We start from the raw sequence: 22,813 nt of genomic DNA, 5'->3' as shown, positions 1-22,813 counted from the left end.
AAGCATCAGCCTAACAAGTTTCAAGAATGGACACATCCTGAAAACTGGCAACTGTGTAGAATGCAGTGTTTAGTTCTTCTCATACTGGGACTCCAGTCTGCTCATTATAGGCTTTGATACACTCAAGTTGATCCAATGGAAAATTTCAGCGTTGTAAAGAACTAACTATATTACAACTATTGAAATGAGTAGCTACCTATTTAATACACATGCAATCTCCTGATAGTTTTACTACTTCAAATAGTTCTGTGGCAAGACAAGTAACCTTCTAAAGAGGGAATCTGCAGAGCAATTCCATGAGGAAGAATGCTATGCCCTTCACAGAATTATAGATGTTAGAGGTGGAAAACACCTGTTATTAGACTACCCAGCCCAATTCTCCCATCTCCCTCCCAATTCAGGATTGCTCCCTGGAAAAACATTTTCTAATATTTTATCTAATCTAGTTTTACATGTCCCAAGTGGTGCAGTAAGGGGGTCAAATATCAAGAGTAGGCAGAAACGTATTTTTCCCCCTACAATTAATAGGCAAGATGAATTTGATATCCATCTTGCCGGTGATCCATGCTTTTGTCGCACCGCTGCTAGATTATTGAAATGGTCTCTGCTCAAGGCTAAAAGTAAACATCATACAAAAGCTTAAGATGGTCCAACACATATCACAACGGTGCTTCATCCCACCCTGGCTCCCCATTCCATATTGGATCTAGTTCTATTCCATTCATTACCTACCATGGTGTCTGAGCACTTCTGAGGGCTGAGACCTAATTTACAAAACCCTCTGTGGACGAGGACCTGACTGCCTCAGGGGCCCCTTCTCTTTGTACAAAATACATACAATTTTTTGATCCAGAGACACTGTTGCTGAGGGAGCCCAAGATGAAACTCTTGGGTGCAGAGGACATACCTGACTACTAATATTAGAAAGTGTGAACCCCAAGGATGGAGAGAAATTATTTAGGATTGAATATGAGGGCCTAACTGTTAAGTATCCCACATTTTGTTCTCTCTTAGCTAAATGATACATATCTGATTCTTTTAGTCTTTCCTCAAAGGTGAATTGCTCCTACAGTGACCAGATAGTAAGTGTGAAAAATTAGGACAGAGGATGGCAGGGCAATAGGCACCTATATAAGACAAAGGCCCGAATATCAGGACTATTCCTATAAAATCAGGACATCTGGTCACCCTAATTGCTCCAGATACTGGAATATTATTTATTTTGTTACTCTCCTCTGAACTCCCTTCAGTTTATCAATATCCTTCTGGTAATTTGGTGAAGAGAATGAAACATAGGATCACAAGTGCAATTGCACAAAATCCATAAAGAAGGGACTCTTGCTTCCTTATAGCATGAAACTATTGTATATTAAAAATAAAAAAGAGTTACAGCCATTCTTTAAATAAAGAATGATTCTTGCAAATAGTACAGAGCCTTCGGACACAAAATTCATATAAATATTCCCTACAATGGTAACGTTCTCACTATTGCAATAAAACTACATAAAGTACAAATATACAGTAGAAATAAAAAATATCTAGTCTTATTACTTTAACGTCATTACTGTGCCTGGAGCATATAATTTAAACTGGACATGTTCATGCACCATTTTTTTTGGGCTGGGGAATAAACTAGAAAATACACAGAAACCCCATGGGTGATCCCATTGCCACTATAACAGCTGCCTTCCACAGATGTGCAATTACATCTGTGCCTGCTCTGTGCCCACTTTTCCAATTCATATTACAAAGTTCCAAGTGAATCATGAATATTACATTCACATCCTCAGTAACAAAAATCATAAGAGAAATTTAGTAGCTAATGATATTATTGAAAGACAAAGAGAGTGAGATAGAAAATACCACCACCACATATCAGCACCATTGTCTATAAGTGATTTCCCCACATGCTTTGTTTTACTGGACATTCTCCAAAAGACATTTTCTTGATGCATAGCCTCAATAGAAAGATCCTCCCAATCCAGTTTGGCTGGAAATAATGACAATGCTTTTGCTCCTTCCTCTATCCCAGATTTCTTTCCTGTTCTTGGCTTCAAATCAAATGAAAAACATCACCCCATGACTGGCATAAGGTTTTTTTTCTGGCACACTGCTCTTAGTATGAAGAAGTAGTCCAAGGTATAGTTACTAATTGACCCACTTCTTTCAATTTGTTCAGCCTATATCCGTGCCATGATTTGAAAGACTTTTTCAGTTAAATGCTGGGCCAAATTTTTCTATCAGATACAATGATGCAATCCCTTTAACTTCAATGGGGTTGTGTTATCATAAATGAGAGGTGAATTTGGACCAGGATCTCTTATAATGCCAGCATCCTGTCACAGCTGGAATGCAATTCATGTTACAGCCTCCCATCTACCTAACTGCATCCTTTCAGTAAACCTTTTACAAAGCCTACTTTGGTTCAGAAACCTACAAATTTTTCCTCCAGAGCACTCACTTTTCCATATACACTATCAGCATAATTTTCCAGGTGCAGCAGTGAGAAATGTTCACAACAAAATCTGGAACCATTCAACACACATCTTGTTTTAGATTTTGTCAGGAAATGTGAGATCTGTGGTTGCCTATGCAGCCTTATTTTTGCTTCCTTGTGCACTGAATGAGCTAAGTATCCTGTGGAAAAAATATTACATGATCATGGAATTAAAAATGCGCTCATATTACATACACACAAAGGGGCACAATTAAGGTTGTACACACAACCGTAAATCTGGCATTTCTTAGCTTCCGATTGTTTGACTTTGCAAACTAAATAATGTCCTTTTAAATTTTGTTTTTGTACTTTCCTAGATTTATTTTAAGGAAAAAGATGAAAAAAATGTGTTATGTAAAACTGTAACACCACAACTCACCATGCATTGTCAGCAGGGTTTGAACCCTGAACAAAACTAACTACATCAGCTGGCAGCAGGAGATGGCTGTTGGTGTTGTGTTTGTAGTGGCTTGGCTCCTTGCCCTGGGAGATGTATGTGTGGGGTTTCAACCCCATGTCATGCCTCCAAAAAGGAGGGATAGGCTGCTGGGGTCACTCACTGGGTTCAAAGGGTAGTTAGAGGAAAGCTGTCTAGATTCTCTCTCTGCTTCCCTGATGGAGTTTGGGGGGATCTCCTTCCCTTTATGGTATCCCCAGAAATAGGGGAATTAGCCAATGTACTGAGTCGGGAGGAGGGAGGTGTAGTCAGAATGGGAAGGATCTCTTTCCTTCCTTTCCCTCACTGCTATTGCTACAGTTTCTTTGGCATCCCATAGGCTTTCCGAGTGCAGCATCTGCTGCTGTTTTGGTGGTGCCAGGGGAACAGCTCTTTTCAATGTTCATGTTCAGTTATTATTTTAGCAGTCCGCCAAAATTTTCCTGAAGAGCACTAGTGAAAGAAGGGGAATTGTGATTTTTCAAAGTTTACAACTCAGAGAAACTTGAATGAAATCTCATGGGATAACTGAAAGGCCCCAGGGCTTTGTCCCCGCTGAATTGCAAAGGCCTGCTGCAAACCATGGAGGTGTGAGCGTTTCTCAGGAAGAGATCACAATTATCTTTTATAAGGGAAAGTTTTAGACAACCTAAATATAGAGGTCACTACCAGCTTCCCCTGTAATTATGTAAAATGTGTTATTTCACACAGTTTTGAGATGAAATTCACCAGGTGAAATACAGCAGTTTCAAGTGATCTTTTATTCCAGATTCAAATTCCAAATGTTACTTGAGGGAATAAACCAACTTGGATCAAAACCAAAGACAGTGTTTTCATGAACTCTTTGATGTGAAACCACTGAGTTTCACACAGTTCTACTTCCAGCTAATTACGCTTATCTGAGATCCATCAGATCTTTTCTTTCTCCAAGGACAGGGTTGGGGACGCCTTGTTACATTAGTCGCTTGTTATTTGTTATTTACTGAGCTGTCTGGGGAAAGAAAAGATGGAAACAGACCCAGTGATAGTGAATGGCAAGATGGCAGATGCACAGGAGTGTATGGGGTTATTTTTAAAAAGTGGGAATTTTATTTTTAGGCATTTAAAATCCACAATGAGATATTTTCACCCAAAGGGAAGATTGACAGTTTTAAAGTAAATATCATGCTTCTGTCCATGTCTGTTCAAATCCTCCCCCACACAACGGAAACAAAAATAATCCAAGCTTTTTATAATAAAGTTAATTGTTTTAACATGGTATAATTCTTACTGGAAGTTACTTTTATTTTCAGATTAGCAAACAGTCAATACTGAATATCTTATTTTAGACTATGCCTAGCATTATGCCAGTGTTCAGAGAACAGAACACATTTTAACTCCAAGCTACTTAAGAAACATTCTGAATAAGAAGGTGTCTAGAAAACTGATTGGCTTCACAAAAGTTAGCAATTTAACATACAGATTTATCAGTGTTGGAAATCAGTGCTGCTGTAACACTCCTTGGGCCAGGCTCCCCACTAACAAAAGTGGTCTCATTGTTACACCAGTAAGTTAATGGATGTCCTGTCGTGGATTATTGTTTATGAATAAAGAATGAGAAAAGGGGTTTGCTGATCTAGGTAAGAGTCAGCAAATCCTGAATGAATCCCAAGTGTGCCATGAATATCCTCTGTGGCTTTTAATAAGGCACTTAATCTCTCTGCCTTGGTTTCCCTATCTCTAAAATAAGGATATTACTACTGGGGCATGAAGATAAGTTAATGTCAGTAAAGATGTCTTTGAAGATGAAGAGCGCCATGGGGCGGGCTATGTATTATCCTTGATAATTATATGAATATACAGAGCAGATAAGTGATCACTTTCTCTCCTTTACTTCTCCCTCAGGTCATGTCTTCTTACAATCTGTCTACCTAGGTACCTATATGGCCCCCATAACCACAGTTATGAGTTGTGAGTTGTGAACACTCACAAACATTAATGATTTTTTCTCCATAGCACTCCTGAGCGGTACCAACCTATTATCATCCCATTGTACAGATGAAGAGCTGAAGCATAGCGAGTTTACATGACTTGCCCAAATCACAAAGGAAGTCTGTGAGAGAGCCAGGAACTGAACCCACATTTGTTGCTTCCCAGTCTAGTACCACCTTGCCCATAAGGTCATTTTTTCTCTCACATCTGATAAGGCCCTGTACAACACACAACCGCCCTCAAAAAACGTAATTACTAATGAACTAATATTATGCGTACCCAAGAACCCCATAACCTGTTCTGCATATTTCTTCCTCCTACTCCACCACCTTGCCTACTACTTGCCTTCTGCACCCATTACTTTGTATGTTTGTGTGTTTAGATAATTAGCTTTTTGGGGTGGGGAGCTGCTTTTTCTACACCTGTACACGTCTTAGCACATTTTGGGTGCTGCATAAATAATGAGACCTCTCCTTTCCTCTTAGCAGCAATTGGCACAGGTAAGGTCACTCCTACACCAAGGAAACAGAGCCAGCCAGTATCTGCAGCATGAAGAGAACATAAAAGCTGTTTGGCAAGCTCTGTGGTTTCACTTCTTTTCCTCTCCTCCTATCAGCAACAGACCCTGGCCAGGAGTGACTATAACAACAATGAGAAGCACCCAGAGAGAAACAGTCTCCTCCCTTTTCCCATCAAGAAGCAAAGTGGTACCCTCCCTCCTCTGCTTCCAGGATCCCGCTCAGCAGCTGCACTTCCTAGGCCTGGGAGCTATGAAGCCTTGATCCAAGGCTCAGCTCCTCACTCTCCCACTCTCCTCCCTCCCAGCAGGAAGGAAGACAAGGCCACCTCTCCCTCTGACAGGCTTCAGCACCACTTCAGGACATAAGTTACTCCTTCATGCTAATCAAACACAGCTTAACATCTACACTTAAAAACTGTAAATACTTGGGAGGTGCTTATGTTCTACAGTGATGGAGATGACAATGTTGCCAACTCTCAGGATTTGATTGCAAGTCTTGCTATATTTGGTGGTTTTTTTTCAAGTCTCAGCTCATAGAGTCAAGTGATGTCATGAGAATCTCAGCTTTCATTTTAAATAAAATTTCCAGTTCTCCTGGTTGTGGAAAAAATCTTGGAATCGTGATCCAAGTGCACCCTACAGGCAGGGCCGGATTTCCAGTTAGGCACTGTAGGGACGTGCCTAGGAGTGCTGGCATTCTAGAAGCACCTAAACAGTGGCAGATTACCATATGGGCCAAAAGGGCCCATGCTTAGGGGCCCTGGGAAATTTGGGGGGCCCGGATGAGGGCCGAAACTCTGGCCCCGCCCCCTGTTCCTCCTCCTCTCTCCCAAGGCCCCACTGCCCTGCTCCTCCTCTTCCTCCTGAGATCCCACCCCCTGGCCAGGCCAGAAGCCAGAGCCCAAGGGTGAGCATATTCCCCCAGCTCAGAGCTGGCTGAGCCGGTTGCCCTAGCCCCTCTCTCCTGCCTTCCCCCTGGTGGAAAACACGAAGGCCAGCTGTAGGCAGGGGGATGCTGAAGATGCTGTGCCTAGATGTGCGTAAGGTGTAAATATCGCCCTGCCTATAGGCTCAGAAACTTGAAGGCAATTAAAAAATCATCAGTGTTTACTATGCTTTAAAAATCTCATGATTTTGAGGGGCCTGACTTCTGATTTTTGAATGCTTGGGTTTGGCAGTACTGTCCTATAAATACCTAGATAAATAAATTCTTTCAGCAGTATCCTACACTGCAAATTAGCTGGGGAGTTTCAATATGTGAAGGAACCCTGATAATTTATTTGTTTGTGTTTGTCTTTTACTCCTTCAAGTATGTCAATCCTTACCTCGAAATTCTAGCCCTCTGAGCTGGAAAGTGACGAGACCATTTCCAATTTCGATCAAGTGAACAAAGGCATTTAAATAATCAGATGCCAGAATAAAACAGTCTCCTGAGCTGTAGTTTCCCCAGCGGCCAAGAATCAAATCTCCACAAAGAGACTTCTGCAAAGATCTTGTCAGGTGCTCATAAAAAATGGAGTTGAGATTATTGTCATCATTTCCTAAAAATCAGAGCAATAAAGATTTTAGAAAGGTGTAATGTATTAGCAACCATGCCTTTGGGAATTAAGTCCTGTTTTCTTATTGCTTACTGTACTAGAGCTGGTTCCTGTGAGGTGATGAGAGTGTCTCCATGGAGACATACTGCACCTTCTATTCCTATTTGGTTCTTAGCATCTCACAGAATCAGGCCCCTAGTCTTTAGCTGTTAAGAAAAATACTGTAAAATAGAATAACATATCAGTGGCAACAGGCAGTTCAACTTTGAACCACTTCATATATTCCATGCTTTCTAACAGCAGGCATTTTCTGGAACATCCTGACTAGCTGGGCTGAAGGCCCTCTACTATATGAAGATAGGTTCGCTTCTCTGTGTTATCATTAACTGTAGGGAAATATACCCATCTTGAAGCCATTATTACCTAAACATGCAGTCTTTTATCTGAGAATACTTGTTGAGTTTATCACTGTCAACTAGGGGATTTAGCCACCCAACTTCCATTAATTTCAACTGGAGTGGTGTGGCTAAATTAGCTTTGAAAATCTCCATCACTATAACATATGATGGGTAATTAAGAATTTGTTGCTATTATCAAACTTATGCGACAACCATTTTATCTAACAAATTTAACACAGAGAAAAAAAGCTCAAGGTTGAACCAAATCAGCTGTCTTGATCTGCAGTTCTCAGACCAACTAGTCTTCAGCAGGTTGGGTGAAGTAGCACCAAATCACAGTATCAAAAATTCATGGTGAATGCATGCTAGGGGCATTTAAGATGTGATTAAAATCAGCATTTAATTATGATTAGTGAAATGAAATGAAACCTTCAGACATGCCAAGAGAGTGTCACACAGTCTAATAAAGTGTCAGTTTGCTTGAATTCTCTTACATAATAAGTATGGGTTTGGTTTGGCCAATGCATTCATTTTCTACTTCACATCAGTGGCTCACCCTCCGATATGATTAAAGGCTATCCAAGATCTTTGGATCTCTGTCTCTCTCACACATGCACATACAAACGTGCATGCATGCACACACATGCACGCACTCAGAGTATATCTGTATATGGAAAACACTCAGTTATATTCCCCTTGAAATATTTTGATGAGGATCTAAATGGGTCAGAAAATGAAGCTTTAAGCCATATTAGAGCAAATGCATGTTTTGCCTGAGCTATGCATTTAAAACTCAATTAAATCATTTGTTACTGTATATCATAGTGCTAAAGGCTTGATACCAGATGGTAGGGTAGACTTGGGAAATATCTTTATTCCATGCCTTGTCATGATAAACAGTGAATGTGGATCATTAAGATGTCCCACAGTTTCAGAACACTAATATTTCCCTCACTATCTAAAGATACATTTGTTCACTCTAATTTCTACTTTAAAAAATATATTGAAAATGCTGTGGTAATAGAGTTGACTGTACAAGGGGAAAAAATTAAAATGTATCTTCAAAGCTGTTCTTAACATCCTTTGGAAGTTACAAAACGGAGTGATATTTGACACCAGGGGTAAAACTGCTTTTTTGATGATAGGACAAAAACACAGTTACTGTATATTTATAGGGGGAAGTCCATACGTGAAATCCTGGTCTCACTGAGTGGAAATGTTGCCATTGACTTCAATGGGACCAGGATTTCACCTGAAATGTTTACTTCAGATTCTTCTTTAAGGACTTGATCCTGCAAGATGCTGAGCGAGTTCTCTGAGTTGCTGCATGCCCTCCATTCCCATTGACTTCAATGGGAGATGAAGGTACTTCCTACCTCGCAGGAACTGCTCAACAGCAAGCAGGATTTTACTCTATATTTGGGCTTGGAAGGATCAGATTTTCATCAGTAACTGTCATTTTCACAGTACATGCACAAGTCAACAATAATGATTTCCAGTAATGATAATCAAAATTTACAGATAGGCAAAGTAAGAAAAATGCTGCTTCAGAACTTATTAGAGTTTGATTTAAGGATATTTATCCTGTATATTTTGACATATGATATAGACAATTTGTGTTTTAATGGTTATAAAGCTTTATTTGTCTGAATCTCAACATTTACTGTCATTAAATGGTTATTGTCTAACCCTGCCCTACTGTCTCATCCCCCCCTCACTAATTACATACAATTGTGAAAATTTAAATTGACACAAATAGAAACAATGCTTAAAAATAAATATATATATTATCCATCAACATTATAAAAATGAATAAATAAAATGTGAATTCTGACAAGCCTATTTATATTAACATTTATCAGGGCTGGCCTTATGAACTGTTATGCAAGGTAGCAGCCCATGTCTCTGTGTCATTTTTTTTCCTGCTCCTATCTTCCCCTCTCCTCCTGCAAAATTTCTACTTGCTCTGATAAATCAGTTTTTAAATAGAATTAGAGAAGAACATATGTTTTGCTTAATTGTAGGGGGTCATTTTACACTATCTCTCCCAGAACACTTTTTGACCAAACACTGGTCTGATTTTAGAATTGATTTAGTGTGCTTGCTGTTTACTATACACAAACAGAAATTCTATGATTAACCAGGTGATTTACAACTCAGCAGCTCCTAATCAACTCTAAATAACATACCAAATCACATGACTTAATCAGGATCTTTGCACAGTTTTTAATTGCTATTATATTTTAAATTATTTGCTTTATTCACTCAATGCTTAAACACTTTGCATCTATTTTACTGTACATGTACAGGCAAGCCACAATACAATAAATCAGTCACATTTTCTAAGTCATATAAGAAAGAATCTCATGCCATACCTGGGTCCTTTTCAATCTGAATTGCCAGTCTTGTATTGGAATGGTCCACTCTTTTTGTGCTGAAAATAGAGAGATACATTCCATAGCCAATTCCCTTTTTAAACAGGACTTCCTTTTTTCCCCTCTTGAACATTTTTCCCCACACTTCCTATGTGTTTGTACAATCACATTGGTCATATTCCTAACCTTTTAATTGGCTTACTCTAAATATTAACATACTATTACTATGAAGTATTTCTTTTTCTAACACAAATCATGCAATCAGTTTATGAGCATTTACAACCAAAAGGTATGTCTCTGTCACCCTTATTCACCTTACTCCAATGGGGTCATTAATGTAGCAAGGTACTAGTAAGGGTAGCTGAATCAGGCTGAAAGATAGCATTTGTAATAACAAACATATCTAAATACTTATATGATCTCCATTGCCATAATAGCCAAGTACCTCCCAAGTATTTACAAGTATAACCATTTCTCTCTCCCTTCATTCCCAGCCCTTATGAGAAACAGCTGGATTAAATTCTAGGATTTTTTTTAACTTGAGGGAATGGCAAGTCAAATAAATGAGTTCTGTAGTTAGTTCTGAGGCTCATGGGTAAATTCCCAGGACATAGGAACTGAGGAAGACAACCACAGGCTCTCCTCCAAAGCCCCCTAGCAAGCCCCCAGGGATGGGAGTGGTGTGTCAGAGTGGGGTTGCAGCACAGAGCGCTATAGAGATTTTGAACAATACTGCAGGCCATAGATAGCCTGGAGAGACTGACATAATTTACACAAGTGCCCCCAGCCCAAGAGTAGGTAGGCATAATGGTGGCTTAAAGCCATGTTAGCCAACTCCCTCTGGACTGAGACACAGTGCGCAGCACCTCATCCTTGGAGTTTATCCTTCCCAGTTCTGTTCCCAGCCCAGACCCTGTTCTTCCTTTCTTGTACCACCATGAAGACATACTGGTAGTTCCACTGGTGTAGCACCATGACTCCTAATTATTAAAGGCCCAAATAACTTATTTCCATTTGGGCATCCTTCCCATCTATATACATAGAAAATATCTTCTGAAAATTTTCAAAATATAGTTTTTAGATTTGTAATGGCAGCATATATGAAATATAATTTAATTTGGTGACTGAAATCATTGTAAGAGTATTCTGACTCAAAGATATATTTATTTCTGCATTTTTTTTGTGCTCAGTACTTTTTAAAAATCACCACACAGTAATTATCCCCTTGTTTAAAAGCCTATGATTTAATCTAACCCCAAGACATTTTACAAGTTCGTGTGACTATTGTGTATTCCATTTCCAAAACAGTAATGAGAAGAAGGCAACATTTCTGAAAGGGATAAAACTTCAGGTTTCTCTGGATTTATTATCTATCCAGAGATATGGCTTAATTCTTAAATGTGTCAGACATTGTCTGGCTTGGATTTTGGATCCCATATCACGTTCTCCTGTAAACAGGAGAGGAGGGGGCTAGTGCCTGCTTCATCGTGTGGTCATGGTGTGAGGTTTGTCCAATGGCAGAGCAAGCGGGGGCATGATTCTGGTAACCTGCAGATGTCCCAAGATCCATGAGTAATTGCTATTACTTTGAGAGCCCATGCCCTCCTGTTTACTCCTTAAGTCCTTCCTTTGTCCCTATCCCCTGGCAGTATGTCTCTTCTCTCTGTCTACGACACACACATTCCAGTCAGGACTTCTGAAGCTTCAGAACCGGAGTTAGCATAAGTCAGTGCTGACACTTCCCGTATCAACTTGCCGCATAAAATCCCAGTGACTTTCCTAATGTCAAAAAGAAACTTGCTGGCCATTTCCTCCATCCTCCAGCCCTGTGTACATTACAAAACTGAACAGAAAGTCAACAATAAGAAATTTGCACAGGAGGGTTGCTACTGCTCTGCCATAACTCCCCACCTGTCACTGATTTTTGCTCAAAAGAAGCAGGTTTTTTACTCTGCTCTACAGGAAATAATTGTAGGATAAAATATGGGCCTTAATTAGTATTAGAATATTATCTGCATACATTAACAATTTATCAGACATTATTTATCTCTATGCCTTCTATTTCCAGTTGGCTTGTTGTATTGTAACTACAGTCTTTAATCCGAATGCAACAGAAAATGTAACAGCTTGGTTACAAGCAGAGATGGCTTTATAAGGCAATTCCAAATATGAAGAATTATTTTAAATGCAAATAAGGTTGCTAGAGTTCTTCTGTCTTAGGAAATAGGCCCTTCACCTGCGATGCCTGCCCTAGTGATTTAAAGATAGAGCAAAAGGACCAGGTTATGGAACTTGAACAATTTGCCATTCTAGCCGGACAACAGAGTCAGTTACAGACTGGGTATATTTTAAGTTTTAAATAGAAGATTATCACATTCTTTGCTGACTTTTAGCCCTTTTGAAGTCAACAGGGCAGCAGCAGATACAAGTCATTGCTATATTTGCTGCTGGTATTTACAAATCTGGGGACATCTTCGCAGGCAAGAGCTTGATCTTGTGGATTTTTAAGGCATCTGATACACAAAGCAAAGCAGAACCTCTGATACCAACCGGACACTTATCTGATAAGCTCTAGGCATAAAAATCCAGCATCTCTCAGAAAATTAGAATTTATATAAGTGGCAATCATTCTGCTCAAGAGGCTGCTCTGGCCAATCAGGAGTGAGAGATTATGATGCTTCCCAGGAGTACCCAGGGCCGTGAAGCACCTTACTACACCTGCCCTTCGCATGAGGAAGCCTTGTCTTTACCTCCCCAACTTCGCTGGCCATGGGCAACACAAGCCCTCCCCTCTAGGCCTACACAAGCCCACTGTCTCTCTACAGGCTAGTGATTGGCACACTCCAAGCCTTGAGCCCTCCGAGCGTCCTGCCTGGAGTGACCAGTCACTTTTTCACTGGACACTCCCAGTATTCACAGATTTGCTGCTCCCAAAGGAACAGCGCACCTCAGTTAACCAGTTCCACCTCAGATCATTGCTCCATTTAACCCACGATTAAATGTTTATAGAAACAACAAGCAAAAACGTATTTAACAAAGTATAGGAATTCATGTGATACCAACTAGAAGTATTGGAAACAAATGCTTACCTATAGAATAAAATTATAAACACACATTTTAGAGTCTAGACTTAATTAACAGGATAGTCACATCTCACATCTAACAAAATATTGCTCACCAGTGCTTCTTCCAGGGAGGCAGGCTGTGAACCCTTTTTCATGAGACAAGACATGTTGCTGTTAGTTTGTCTCTTAGGTGAAGGATAAAATCTTGTCCCCTCTCCTCCTTTTTTATGCAATTACAGACTATTGTCTCTTGCCCCATGACATCCCCTCTTCAGAGACTTATCTTGGGATTCCTTTGATTTTGTAAATTCTCAGGCCTACACCTGGCCCAGACAGTAAACATAATCTGTCTCCATGGATATTCATTGTTCTATATGCTAATTGACTCAAGTGACGAGCTTTACTTTGAAATTTTGGAACCTCATATGTTCATTGTCTCTTAAACTACTTCCAATACAAACATCTTGCAATAGTTATGATGACCAGTGGGCAACTTGCTCTTAGTAGAGATCTTACATGCCACCACAATTTGGTGAATTTAATTTGCCTACATCTCACCCAGCAGTTCCTGTAAAACTCTACACATCCTCCCTGTGGATTCTGCCCATTGGCATCAAGATGTTCCTGGGTCATTGCATCTGACAAAGTGGGTTGCAGCCCATGAAAGCTTATGCCTGCAGGAATTTGTAAGTCTCTAAGGTGTTACAGGACTCTCGTTGTTTTTGCTGGGTCATTGAGATGCATGAAACAATTATGGAAAATAGAAGTGCTTTGGCATATTGAGAAATGGGAAGAAGATTGGATGGTGAGAAGGAAAGGAATTTCTATACTCAAATGAAGCAGTTTTCACGGCAAAAAGATCTGTGCTGTAGCTTGAAACTCACATTCCAAGTGAACTCTAGATCACTTGAGCTGTGAAAATAGGGCGGTTCAAGATGACAGAGGATAAAGAGTAGTAGTTTTCATAATAATAAAGGAAAAATCCAGGTCTTCATCCTGATACTTTTAAGACATAATTTTAATTTCTTGTGAAAATCCAGGGCAAAATATAGTAGACAGTGGTTGAAAATCAAAATATGTCTAAATGACTTCTATACTAAAATTCAGGGGAGCTGAAATAATTCATCCACAGAGTTGATTTTGGATTTTAAAATATTCCACAATTATGGTAAGTGAAGCTGACTGTAGCTTCTTAAAAGCTACAGGAATCTGCAAAATATTGAATTATAATATACTGCATCTAATAACCAAACTCAGCTGCACATTTACCCATGGGCTTTTTGCTGCCAGCTAGGATCTCTTTTAAAAAAATGGACTTATGGGACTGCTGGGCAATTTGGGCTTTCCTTCAGTGGTTTCTTACTTTAAAATTAGTCCCTGCCACTCAGCCAAGGTGATAATTAGCTTAGTAATTGGATTTCTTCCTGAATTGCATTATTCTACACAGAGTGAAGGTCCTAGGGCACTTGCTCTGAAGAGCAAGTGGCTATGTCTGAATCTCTTCAGTAGTCTAATTTTAAAGCCAACACCTTACTTAGTTACTGAAATATCTCACTACCTCCTGTTATTTTATCCAGTGCCTGAACTGAGCCAAGCTGGGCTGGGCAAGGAGCCTAGTATTATGGTACTACGTAGACCATTATACCCATGCTTTCTTTTCTTATTATAATGGGGTTACTACCAATATTTTCCTCCCACAAATCTATTGTTTTGTTTTCCAACCTAGAAATAGTTTCTCTCCATAGCCACCCTCTCTTCCACTTCCCCTAAAAATAACAATTAAGAAGGTAAAATAAAGGGAGGATTGAGAGAGAGAGATTTGGATAGTATGTGTGAGAGATGTGTCTTAGTGAGGAATCAGTCAGCTTCAGGGAAAGCTGCTTCCTGTGCCCCTTTCCAAATGTGGAGGAAGTGAAGCCATATCTGCTCTTTCAGCCTTGCTGCTGCTGGATTTCACCCCAAGAAGCAGATTAAGGAAGAGCCTTTGGATCCTTAAGATCTGATTTCCAAAATAAAAGGGATCCTTCACTTTGGAAGAAGAGGTACAAAGACAATAGCCCATTGGGTATGTGAGTGGGAAAAAGTCTTTCTGGGGAAAGTTCAAATTTTTGGTGGATCTGGGTCTAATTTCCAAGAAGCCTAATAACCAGCCATGAAGAGCGAAATAGCACTATAATGCAGCTGCATGGAGTGTCTGAAACCCTACTTTTCCCACATGGAAGCATTATGCTGCTGGCATTATGACGGGGAAGTTTAAAGTAAAATAAAAAAAAAGTAGACCAGGCTGGAGAGATGGGGAGGAAAATGAAAGTTCTCCAGTGGCAGAATAAATAGGCACCTCTGGAGATGTAAAGAATGCCAGGAGGCAGAGGTGATGGGATTCGCTGGAAGTATGAGTATGCCCTAGTAGTTTTAAAGCACTTTAATGTAAAATGCAGAATGATTACATAGCAATTATAGTAACAAATTCTGAAAGCCCCTTTACATATAAGCATCCCAGGTTTTCTGACCATCTGTATGCAAGCAATGCTCTAGATTGAAACACCCAGCATAACAAAGAATCTCTTAAGAATTAAAACAAATATTTTCTCTCTCCTCTTTTCTGGATTTGAGTCTTATTTTTCCCTACCATTACACTCAGATTGCCCCTGAATTCCATATAATAATGTGTAAACAAACATTCTGCTTCTCAAACTATCACACATCAATAGTAGTAGCACTATCAGTACAGTAAAGGATTAGAGGAAAGCTGCTCCTGGAGGCTTTCTAAAGTTATAGAAAAAGGCAACACTGCTGAAGATTTCCATTAAATTAAAATGTGAACTGTAGGAAGATTTGACTACCGTAAATCAGGCTGGAGAGATGGAGAGGAAAATGAGAGTTCCTGCTTCTTATTTAGACTTTTTAATCATTCATTACAGATCATTTTCTCAGGTCTAAGAATCAGGGCTTTTTTTTAAGCAGTGTGAAATTTTGTTTAATTTGAACTATATAAAACCTTCAGCTCTTCTCAAGCCTCATGTTCCTGTAGAACATGGTTTCTACAATCACTAGTCTGTTAAATCAGAAGTGGTGTTTTATATTTATTAATCTTATATTTATTCTCCACCAATCTGCTTTCAAAAAGGATGAAAAAAGTAGGTAGGTTTTAGTTCTCCAGTTCTGTATATTCCATCATAATTTCATGTTTTATAGGATGTATAATTCTGAACTCATGTCAAATACCATTGTAATAATCACCTGATTGCATCATATTTAAAGTGGTATCCTCTCAGAATATCTCTCAAAAACATCTCTCACTAGCACAAGAATGTTTCTCTCCAAATATTTGTACGTACCCACTGTTTCAACATATAGTAGCAAATTGGGATCTTAAGTATTTTCTAGTTACAAGTAAAGGGAAAAAGTAATCAAGAGATAGCCTTTCCATTTCAAAAGGAGCTCTTCTGACTCCATTATCTGGGCAACAGGAGAACATTTTAAAAGAGAGACTTCTGTACATAGCAAAACTCCTGTCACATTCCAAGAAAAGCTTCATAGATGGTACCACTGAGGTTAAAGCTTGGTTGCCCACTAGAGTTGCTATAGGTTGTCTCTTAAGGATGAACGCTAAGAGGACCAAAACTTGGAAAATTGTCTGGGAGACTATGTCTATATAACTGTTAATTTCTTACAGTAACAAAAAGGAAGAGAAGTGAGACTTTTCTATCCTTCTTCACATATTTGTTTTTATGTTGTGTTCTTAATTATGAACCTGTATCTTCTTTCCCCAGAAAGACAAGATGGCTGAGGTAATATCTTTTATTGGACCAACTTCCGTTGGTGAGAGACACAAGCTTTTGAGCTTACACAGAGCTCTTCTTCAAGTCTTCTTTCCCCACTCAGCTTATGTTTCACTGCATGACTTTTCCTTTTTGTTTGCTCTCTTTTCTTCTTTGTTTTTCTTGTTTGAATTTTTGGTCTTTATGTTTGTGTTTTTGCTTGGCCTCTGCATATCTTCTCTCTCTGATGCCTCCCTTCTGTCTTTATCCTACTCTATCTTCTTAAGAATGATTCAATGAACTGGAGTTGTGAATGTATCTAACGCAGCAGGAAAGTACTGAGCACAGAATCTGGGATGAATTCCCAATTAATTTCCACACATATGGCACCTGTTCAATTAGCCTTAATTTATTTTATTGGCAAAATTTGAGAAAAAATACGTTACCAGTTAAAGGGATGCTGTCCAATATTTAAAATATAACTTTGGTTTTTTTGTACTCTCCATTGATTGTAAAAACTTTCTAGAAGCTTCAAAACCACTTATTTTTATGCCAGTTTTATCCACTTGGCAAATGTTCCTATTTTCCCCCACCCAGACTTTTACATACCTTCTGAAGCACAAACTAATATATTTCTTATTCCTTTGTAAACTTTTGCCATCTCTACACTGATACTTTCAGACTGGTACACATGCATCTTAAGACACGGTGTTTCTCATTAAATATTTTTACAGACCCACAGTTCCAACATACAGTAGCAGATTTTTACCAAAGATCATAACTGATGAGAGCATCAATGTTTTCTAGTTACAAGAAAATAAATAAAAGTAATCATGGAGGAAAACCATTTTCTGTCTTTTTAAAAAAACATACACTAATATTCCTGCATTTGCATTGCTGTAAGTCAGGAAGTCACTACCAAATTATGACCAAAATGCTCTATCCTACCCACATAACCTTAACTCTGACCCTCTGGAGCTGGCAATAGCCACCAACAATTATCTGTATGCACTCCAGAGTCATTCATTGTGTTAGGTGCTGTATTGAATGGTAGAGGAATAAGTTGGAGCGGCTTGAAAGAACTATGATTGTGAGATATGGGGATTAGCTCGAGGGGTGTCATAGAACTGTGATTTTCATATGAGGAGATCTGGATCTCAGTCCCTCTATTTGTGTTATCAAAGGAAAAAGGTACATATATACCTGGAGGTTTAAAGATTCATAGATTCCAAGGCCAGAAGGGGACAGTGATCATCTAGTCTGATCTCCTGTATAACAAAGGTCATAGAACTTCACCAAAATAATTCCTAGAGCAGATATTTCAGAAAAACATCCACTCTTGATTTAAAAATTGTCAGTGATGGAGAATTCACCATGACCTGTGGTAAATTGTTCTAAAGGTTAATTATTCTCACTGTTAAAATATACGCCTTATTTCTAGTTTGAACTTGTCTAGCTTCAACTTTTAGCCATTGGATCATGTTATACCTTTCTCTGCTAGACTAAAGAGCCCATTATTAAATATTTGGTCCCTGTATTGATATTTATAGACTGTAATCAAGTCACCCCTTAACATTCTCTCTGTTAAACTACACAGATTGAGCTCCTTGAGTATATCATTATACGGCATGTTTTCTAGCCCTTTAATCATTCTTGTGGCTCTTCTCTGAACTCTCTCCAATTTATCAACATCCTTTCTGAATTGTGGACACCAGAACTGGAATATTTCAGAAGCAGTCACACCAGTGCCAAATACAGATGCAAAATACCCTCTCTACTCCTTCTCAAGATTTCCTTATTTATTCATCCAAAGATTTCATTAGTCCTTTTGGCCATTTCATTGCATTGGGAGCTCATGTTCAGCTGATTATCCACCCTCAACTAATTTTCAGTCACTGCTTCCCAGGATAGAGCCCCCCCAGATCTGGAAATACACACAAGAGAGGAGAATATGTGGCTGGCAGATGCTGCTGTCCCTATTCTCCCCCAATCCTCCACCATTGGCTGGGTTGCTGTGTGTGGTCTCAGGCCAGGTGGGCAGTTTGCAGGAGTTGTACACACAGAAGGCTAGTGAGATCAGGAGCAGAGTTTCCTGGGTACAATGGTTGCATTCCCAGTGATCTGACCCAATGCCCATTGAAGCCAATGGAAAGACGCCCATTGATTTCAGCCAGCTTTAGAACTGGCCTAGGTGACCACTTTGTATTAAATGCACTACCCTGAAAATTCAAACTAGTGGTACATTTGTTTAATTACCTCTATTTGGGTTTTTTTGTTTTTGTTTTTTGGGGTGTTTTTTTTTAAATAAATCTTCCCTCTTAAAGACGTCTTTTTTCTTTTACTGGCTTTTGAAAAATTTGCCCATATTGCTCAGTTGTGAATTAACTGTAGCTATTTAAAGAAAAAGATTTGAGGGTCACTGCAGCCAACTCAATGAAAACTTCCAATAATAGTCAAAAAAGCAAACAGAAATGTTAGATGTACAGAAAGAGGGGAAAGAAATAATACTGAAACTATTATAATGTCATGATATTTATTCCATGGTACTCCTTGGTCTGGAATAATGTGCCAGCTTCTGTTCATCCATTCTCATAGAAACGGAGCTGGTTCAGAGAGGCTTCAGAATGAGGAGAGACTGAAAAGAATGGGACTGTTTCCCAGTAGTTTAGAGTGGAGCTTAATCGGAGATACATGATAGAGAAATACAAACTAATGAATAGTATTAAGAAGTTAGATCAAGGGCTCCCATTTACCTTCTCTCACAATACAAGCACAAGGACATTTAATGAAACTGCAAGGCAGCAAATATAAATCCGATAAAAGGAATTTTTTTTTAAACACAATGCAATTAACCGTGGAACTCTCTGCCACAACTGATCTTTGAGGCCAAGAGCTTAGCAGGATTTAAAAAAAAAATTCTATGAGTAATGCGAACACCTACAATTACATTACACAGAACATAACACAACTTTAGAAGGGATATGCTTGAGCCAACCTCTCACTCATGAGGGTTAGGCAAAAACTTCCCTTATGGGCAGATTATTCCATCAATGTCCACTACAGAGTTTCTTGCACTTTCCTCTAAAACATCTAGTACTATCAAGGTCAGTCACAGACTACTGAACTAGACAGTATCTGCTATGATAGTTCCTATGAAAACCACATTATTGTCAGGGTTTAAGAACAAGAGGAGGAATGTCAGATACAGAGGACTGCAGAACAAAGCAACAGAAGACTTTTGACATCTTCCTGCATTTTAAACGTATCTGAAAGGAAAAATATAAATTGCCATGTGTGACTTACAAACAAGAATTATGGATAGAGATATGGGTGGGAGTGTGTCCCAGTCCAGAGAATGGGAGAGGAGAGATAGGCAGGCTCATTGACAAGCAGGAAGAACATGAGATGTCATGGTATGTGCTTTTGGAGGGGAAGGGATGATTATTTCAGAGATAGAGAAAGAGCTAAAAGGGCACATCTTAGTCCTACTGCCCCACTCATACATGATCTAGGTAAATTCTAGATATGTCTACACTGGCAAATGCTTCTCCTCTGCACTTTATCTGTATTCCACTAGAAAAAGGAAAGGCTGACTTCAGTATATATGCAGTGCAGGGCTTCTTATCCCTCCTTTCCCAGCAATATTAACATTTCAAGGTGGCTATTTTCCAGACCACAGTGACTGGAACAATAAACACTGTGATACACTTGAAAATCTGGAGAAAAAGGAGACATTTTACAAGATTCTCAGTACATCAATGCTGAAAAGGAGGCTGAAAAGACAATTCTAAGATAACTGGCAATTTAATCATAACCTCTTTAGAGACACTTAACTGATTTAGTTACACCATGCACCAATTCACTGGAGACCCCCAAAGCAAATGCAAGCTGTGTCATACCCAAAATAGAAACTGAGACAGATGACTGAGAAATAATAGAAACAGGAAGGAAGGGGAGAGAGAGACAAGAGAGAGACTTGTCAGTGAAATCCCAAAATTCCTGGTGGCAGTTTGCTTGCTGGAATGCATCAGAGCTGTAGCAGCAAACATCTTTACTAGGCTGCTCTAAGTGATGAACAATTAGAACCACTGGGGAAGAAAAGTAAACTTACAGCACTATTCTGTCCATTCCTATATCCAAGATATAAAATTAGATACTTGGAAGGGAGGAGGGGGACTTTAAGAGCTGCAGTATGACAAAGTATTTTTAAAACAGGAAAAAATGGAATAAAAGGGCAGTTTTTTAACAGATAGTTGAAGCTTTTAAGTGCCTAAATATTAAATGAGATTTACTGCTATTTCCTTTTCACTCCCCCTGACATATATGGTTTAACCATCTGAACAGCTGTGAAAATAAAGAGTAAAACAGGACTCTTTAAACTGGGACTGGAACACAGGCTAGAGCTGGGTTTTGTATCAAGCCTCGTTGTTTTGGGTTTTTTTAAAAGAGAAAACAGAAAATTTTTCAGCTTTTGACTCCCATGGGTCAACTAACTAGCAAGCAATGAGACATCTTTGTGCTTTTGTGTATCCCCCGCCAAATGCAGTGCTGTCTACGAGTTCACAAAGTTATAAACAAAATAGTAGTATGATAATTTGCCCTTTCCCATCATCCTCCTATTTTTTTCTTGTTTACCTCTTTGAAGGTTTTTTAGACTAATTGATCTCTATGATGGACTGGAATGATTATTAAATGTTGTATATAGTGAGCACATATATTTTATTTTTATTATAAACAACTATCACATTCTGTTCCTGATACTCCGCACGATGTGCTAAGTGCTGTGCAGACACACATGGGCACACAAAAGCAAACCTAGTCCCTGCCCCAAAGAACGTGCTAATACTTTTAGGTTTTTCTTACTGGCACAGCTGATGGAAAAAAAGTGGTACAGAGCTCCCTTAATACTTCTTTACCCAGTTATGTTCCTCCATCCCAATTTAAAAAACAAATGATTGCCTTCATTCCGTGTCCTGCACTGCCAGCTCCAGATTATGCTGCTTTTCCTGTCTAAGCAGAAAAGGAAGGATTAGAAGATAGTGGAAATGCAGGACATGCTATAAAGAAGCTCCTGCATATATCCAAAGGAGCAGAGTTAAGAGAGAGTCAAACTGCACTCCACTGAAGAGTTGGAGAAGTTACTTGCTACCCAGACTGGTGGCCTCATCATCCCCCTTCTACCCATCCTAATGCATCATCAACATAACAGTACCCAAAGCTTTACACATATGCACCTATGACTGTACTTTACAAAAACTATTGGACACAATGATTCTTCCTCAACTAACTCTATATCTAGCTATGGCATGCCAATTCCTACAACATGTGCTTATGTACTTACACATTTACCTCTTAACAAATTTTAGCTATCCATTTATGAAAACTTAGCCTATGGTTTGCTCTCTTCTACACACCCTAAGAAGGGTTTTAGGAGGCGCTAGAACAATGTTCCAGTCCAATTCAACTTGCTGGGCCTATTGTTCTAATATCTTTATAAGGTTTTCTATCCTAATGCATCAAAAAGCAATCCATTTGATTTTTTAACTGTTTCTCTGCATTAGACAGACCCTTTCATGGAGCAATCCATAGTATCTACTACAACAGATATTTTCCTACCAAGAAGCTTAAGAATTTAGTAAGTTCCAGGGGGGTAGCCTGATACACCTGACAAAGTCGGTTTATGCCCACGAAAGCTTATGCTCAAATAAATGTGTTAGTCTTTAAAGTGCCACAGAACTCTCGTTGTTTTAAGAATTTAGATTAGTCTCACTGACTACAATTGGACAATTTGTGAGGAAGGACTGCTCGTGTAAGTCATGTTTTGCAGGATCAGGTCTTACTGGTTTGACACTTTCTGGTTATCCTCATCCCAGTATTGACTCCTACTCTACCTTAAATATAACATTGCACCCAATTTTATTCTAACAATGTTGCTTTAAGGTCCTCGGGAACTTCTAATTCAAACTCTCTCTCTGCTTAGAAAGCTCAGCTAGTCATGAAAACAATAAAAGATTGAAATGAAAGTGAAGAAAAGTGGAATCAGAGCCAGAAGTGCAAATGACAAAATAAATACAGATGCACATAAGGTGATTATATATAATTTTTGCAGGGTACCACACATTCAGGCAAATGTTTATTTCACTTGGATGGCTATCAGAACCTTCTGCAAGACTGCTTTTTCACTTCCATACTGAATAAAGGTGAGAGGGAAGCAAGGAACCATACTACATTTTCTAGTGCATAACAAATAGC

At 39.0% G+C, this 22,813-nt stretch overlaps 1 protein-coding gene across 1 annotated transcript in view; it reads right to left on the bottom strand.

Moving 5' to 3' along the window:
• Positions 1–22,813, bottom strand: part of PCNX2 (pecanex 2) — a 200,369-nt gene that overhangs the window by 41,586 nt on the left and 135,970 nt on the right. Inside the window, exons 24-25 of the mRNA XM_067536007.1 lie at positions 9,736–9,794; positions 6,750–6,965 (exon numbers count right to left, since the gene is read on the bottom strand). Coding sequence (XP_067392108.1) covers positions 6,750–6,965; positions 9,736–9,794 — 275 coding nt within the window. The remainder of the gene's footprint in view (positions 1–6,749; positions 6,966–9,735; positions 9,795–22,813) is intronic.

The sequence above is a fragment of the Emydura macquarii genome, unplaced genomic scaffold, assembly GCF_026122565.2.
Source record: "Emydura macquarii macquarii isolate MOO-44397 ecotype Brisbane River unplaced genomic scaffold, CSIRO-AGI_Emac_v2 contig_3517, whole genome shotgun sequence".
Classification (NCBI taxonomy): Eukaryota; Metazoa; Chordata; order Testudines; family Chelidae; genus Emydura; species Emydura macquarii.
This window is presented reverse-complemented; position numbering and strand designations above follow the sequence as displayed.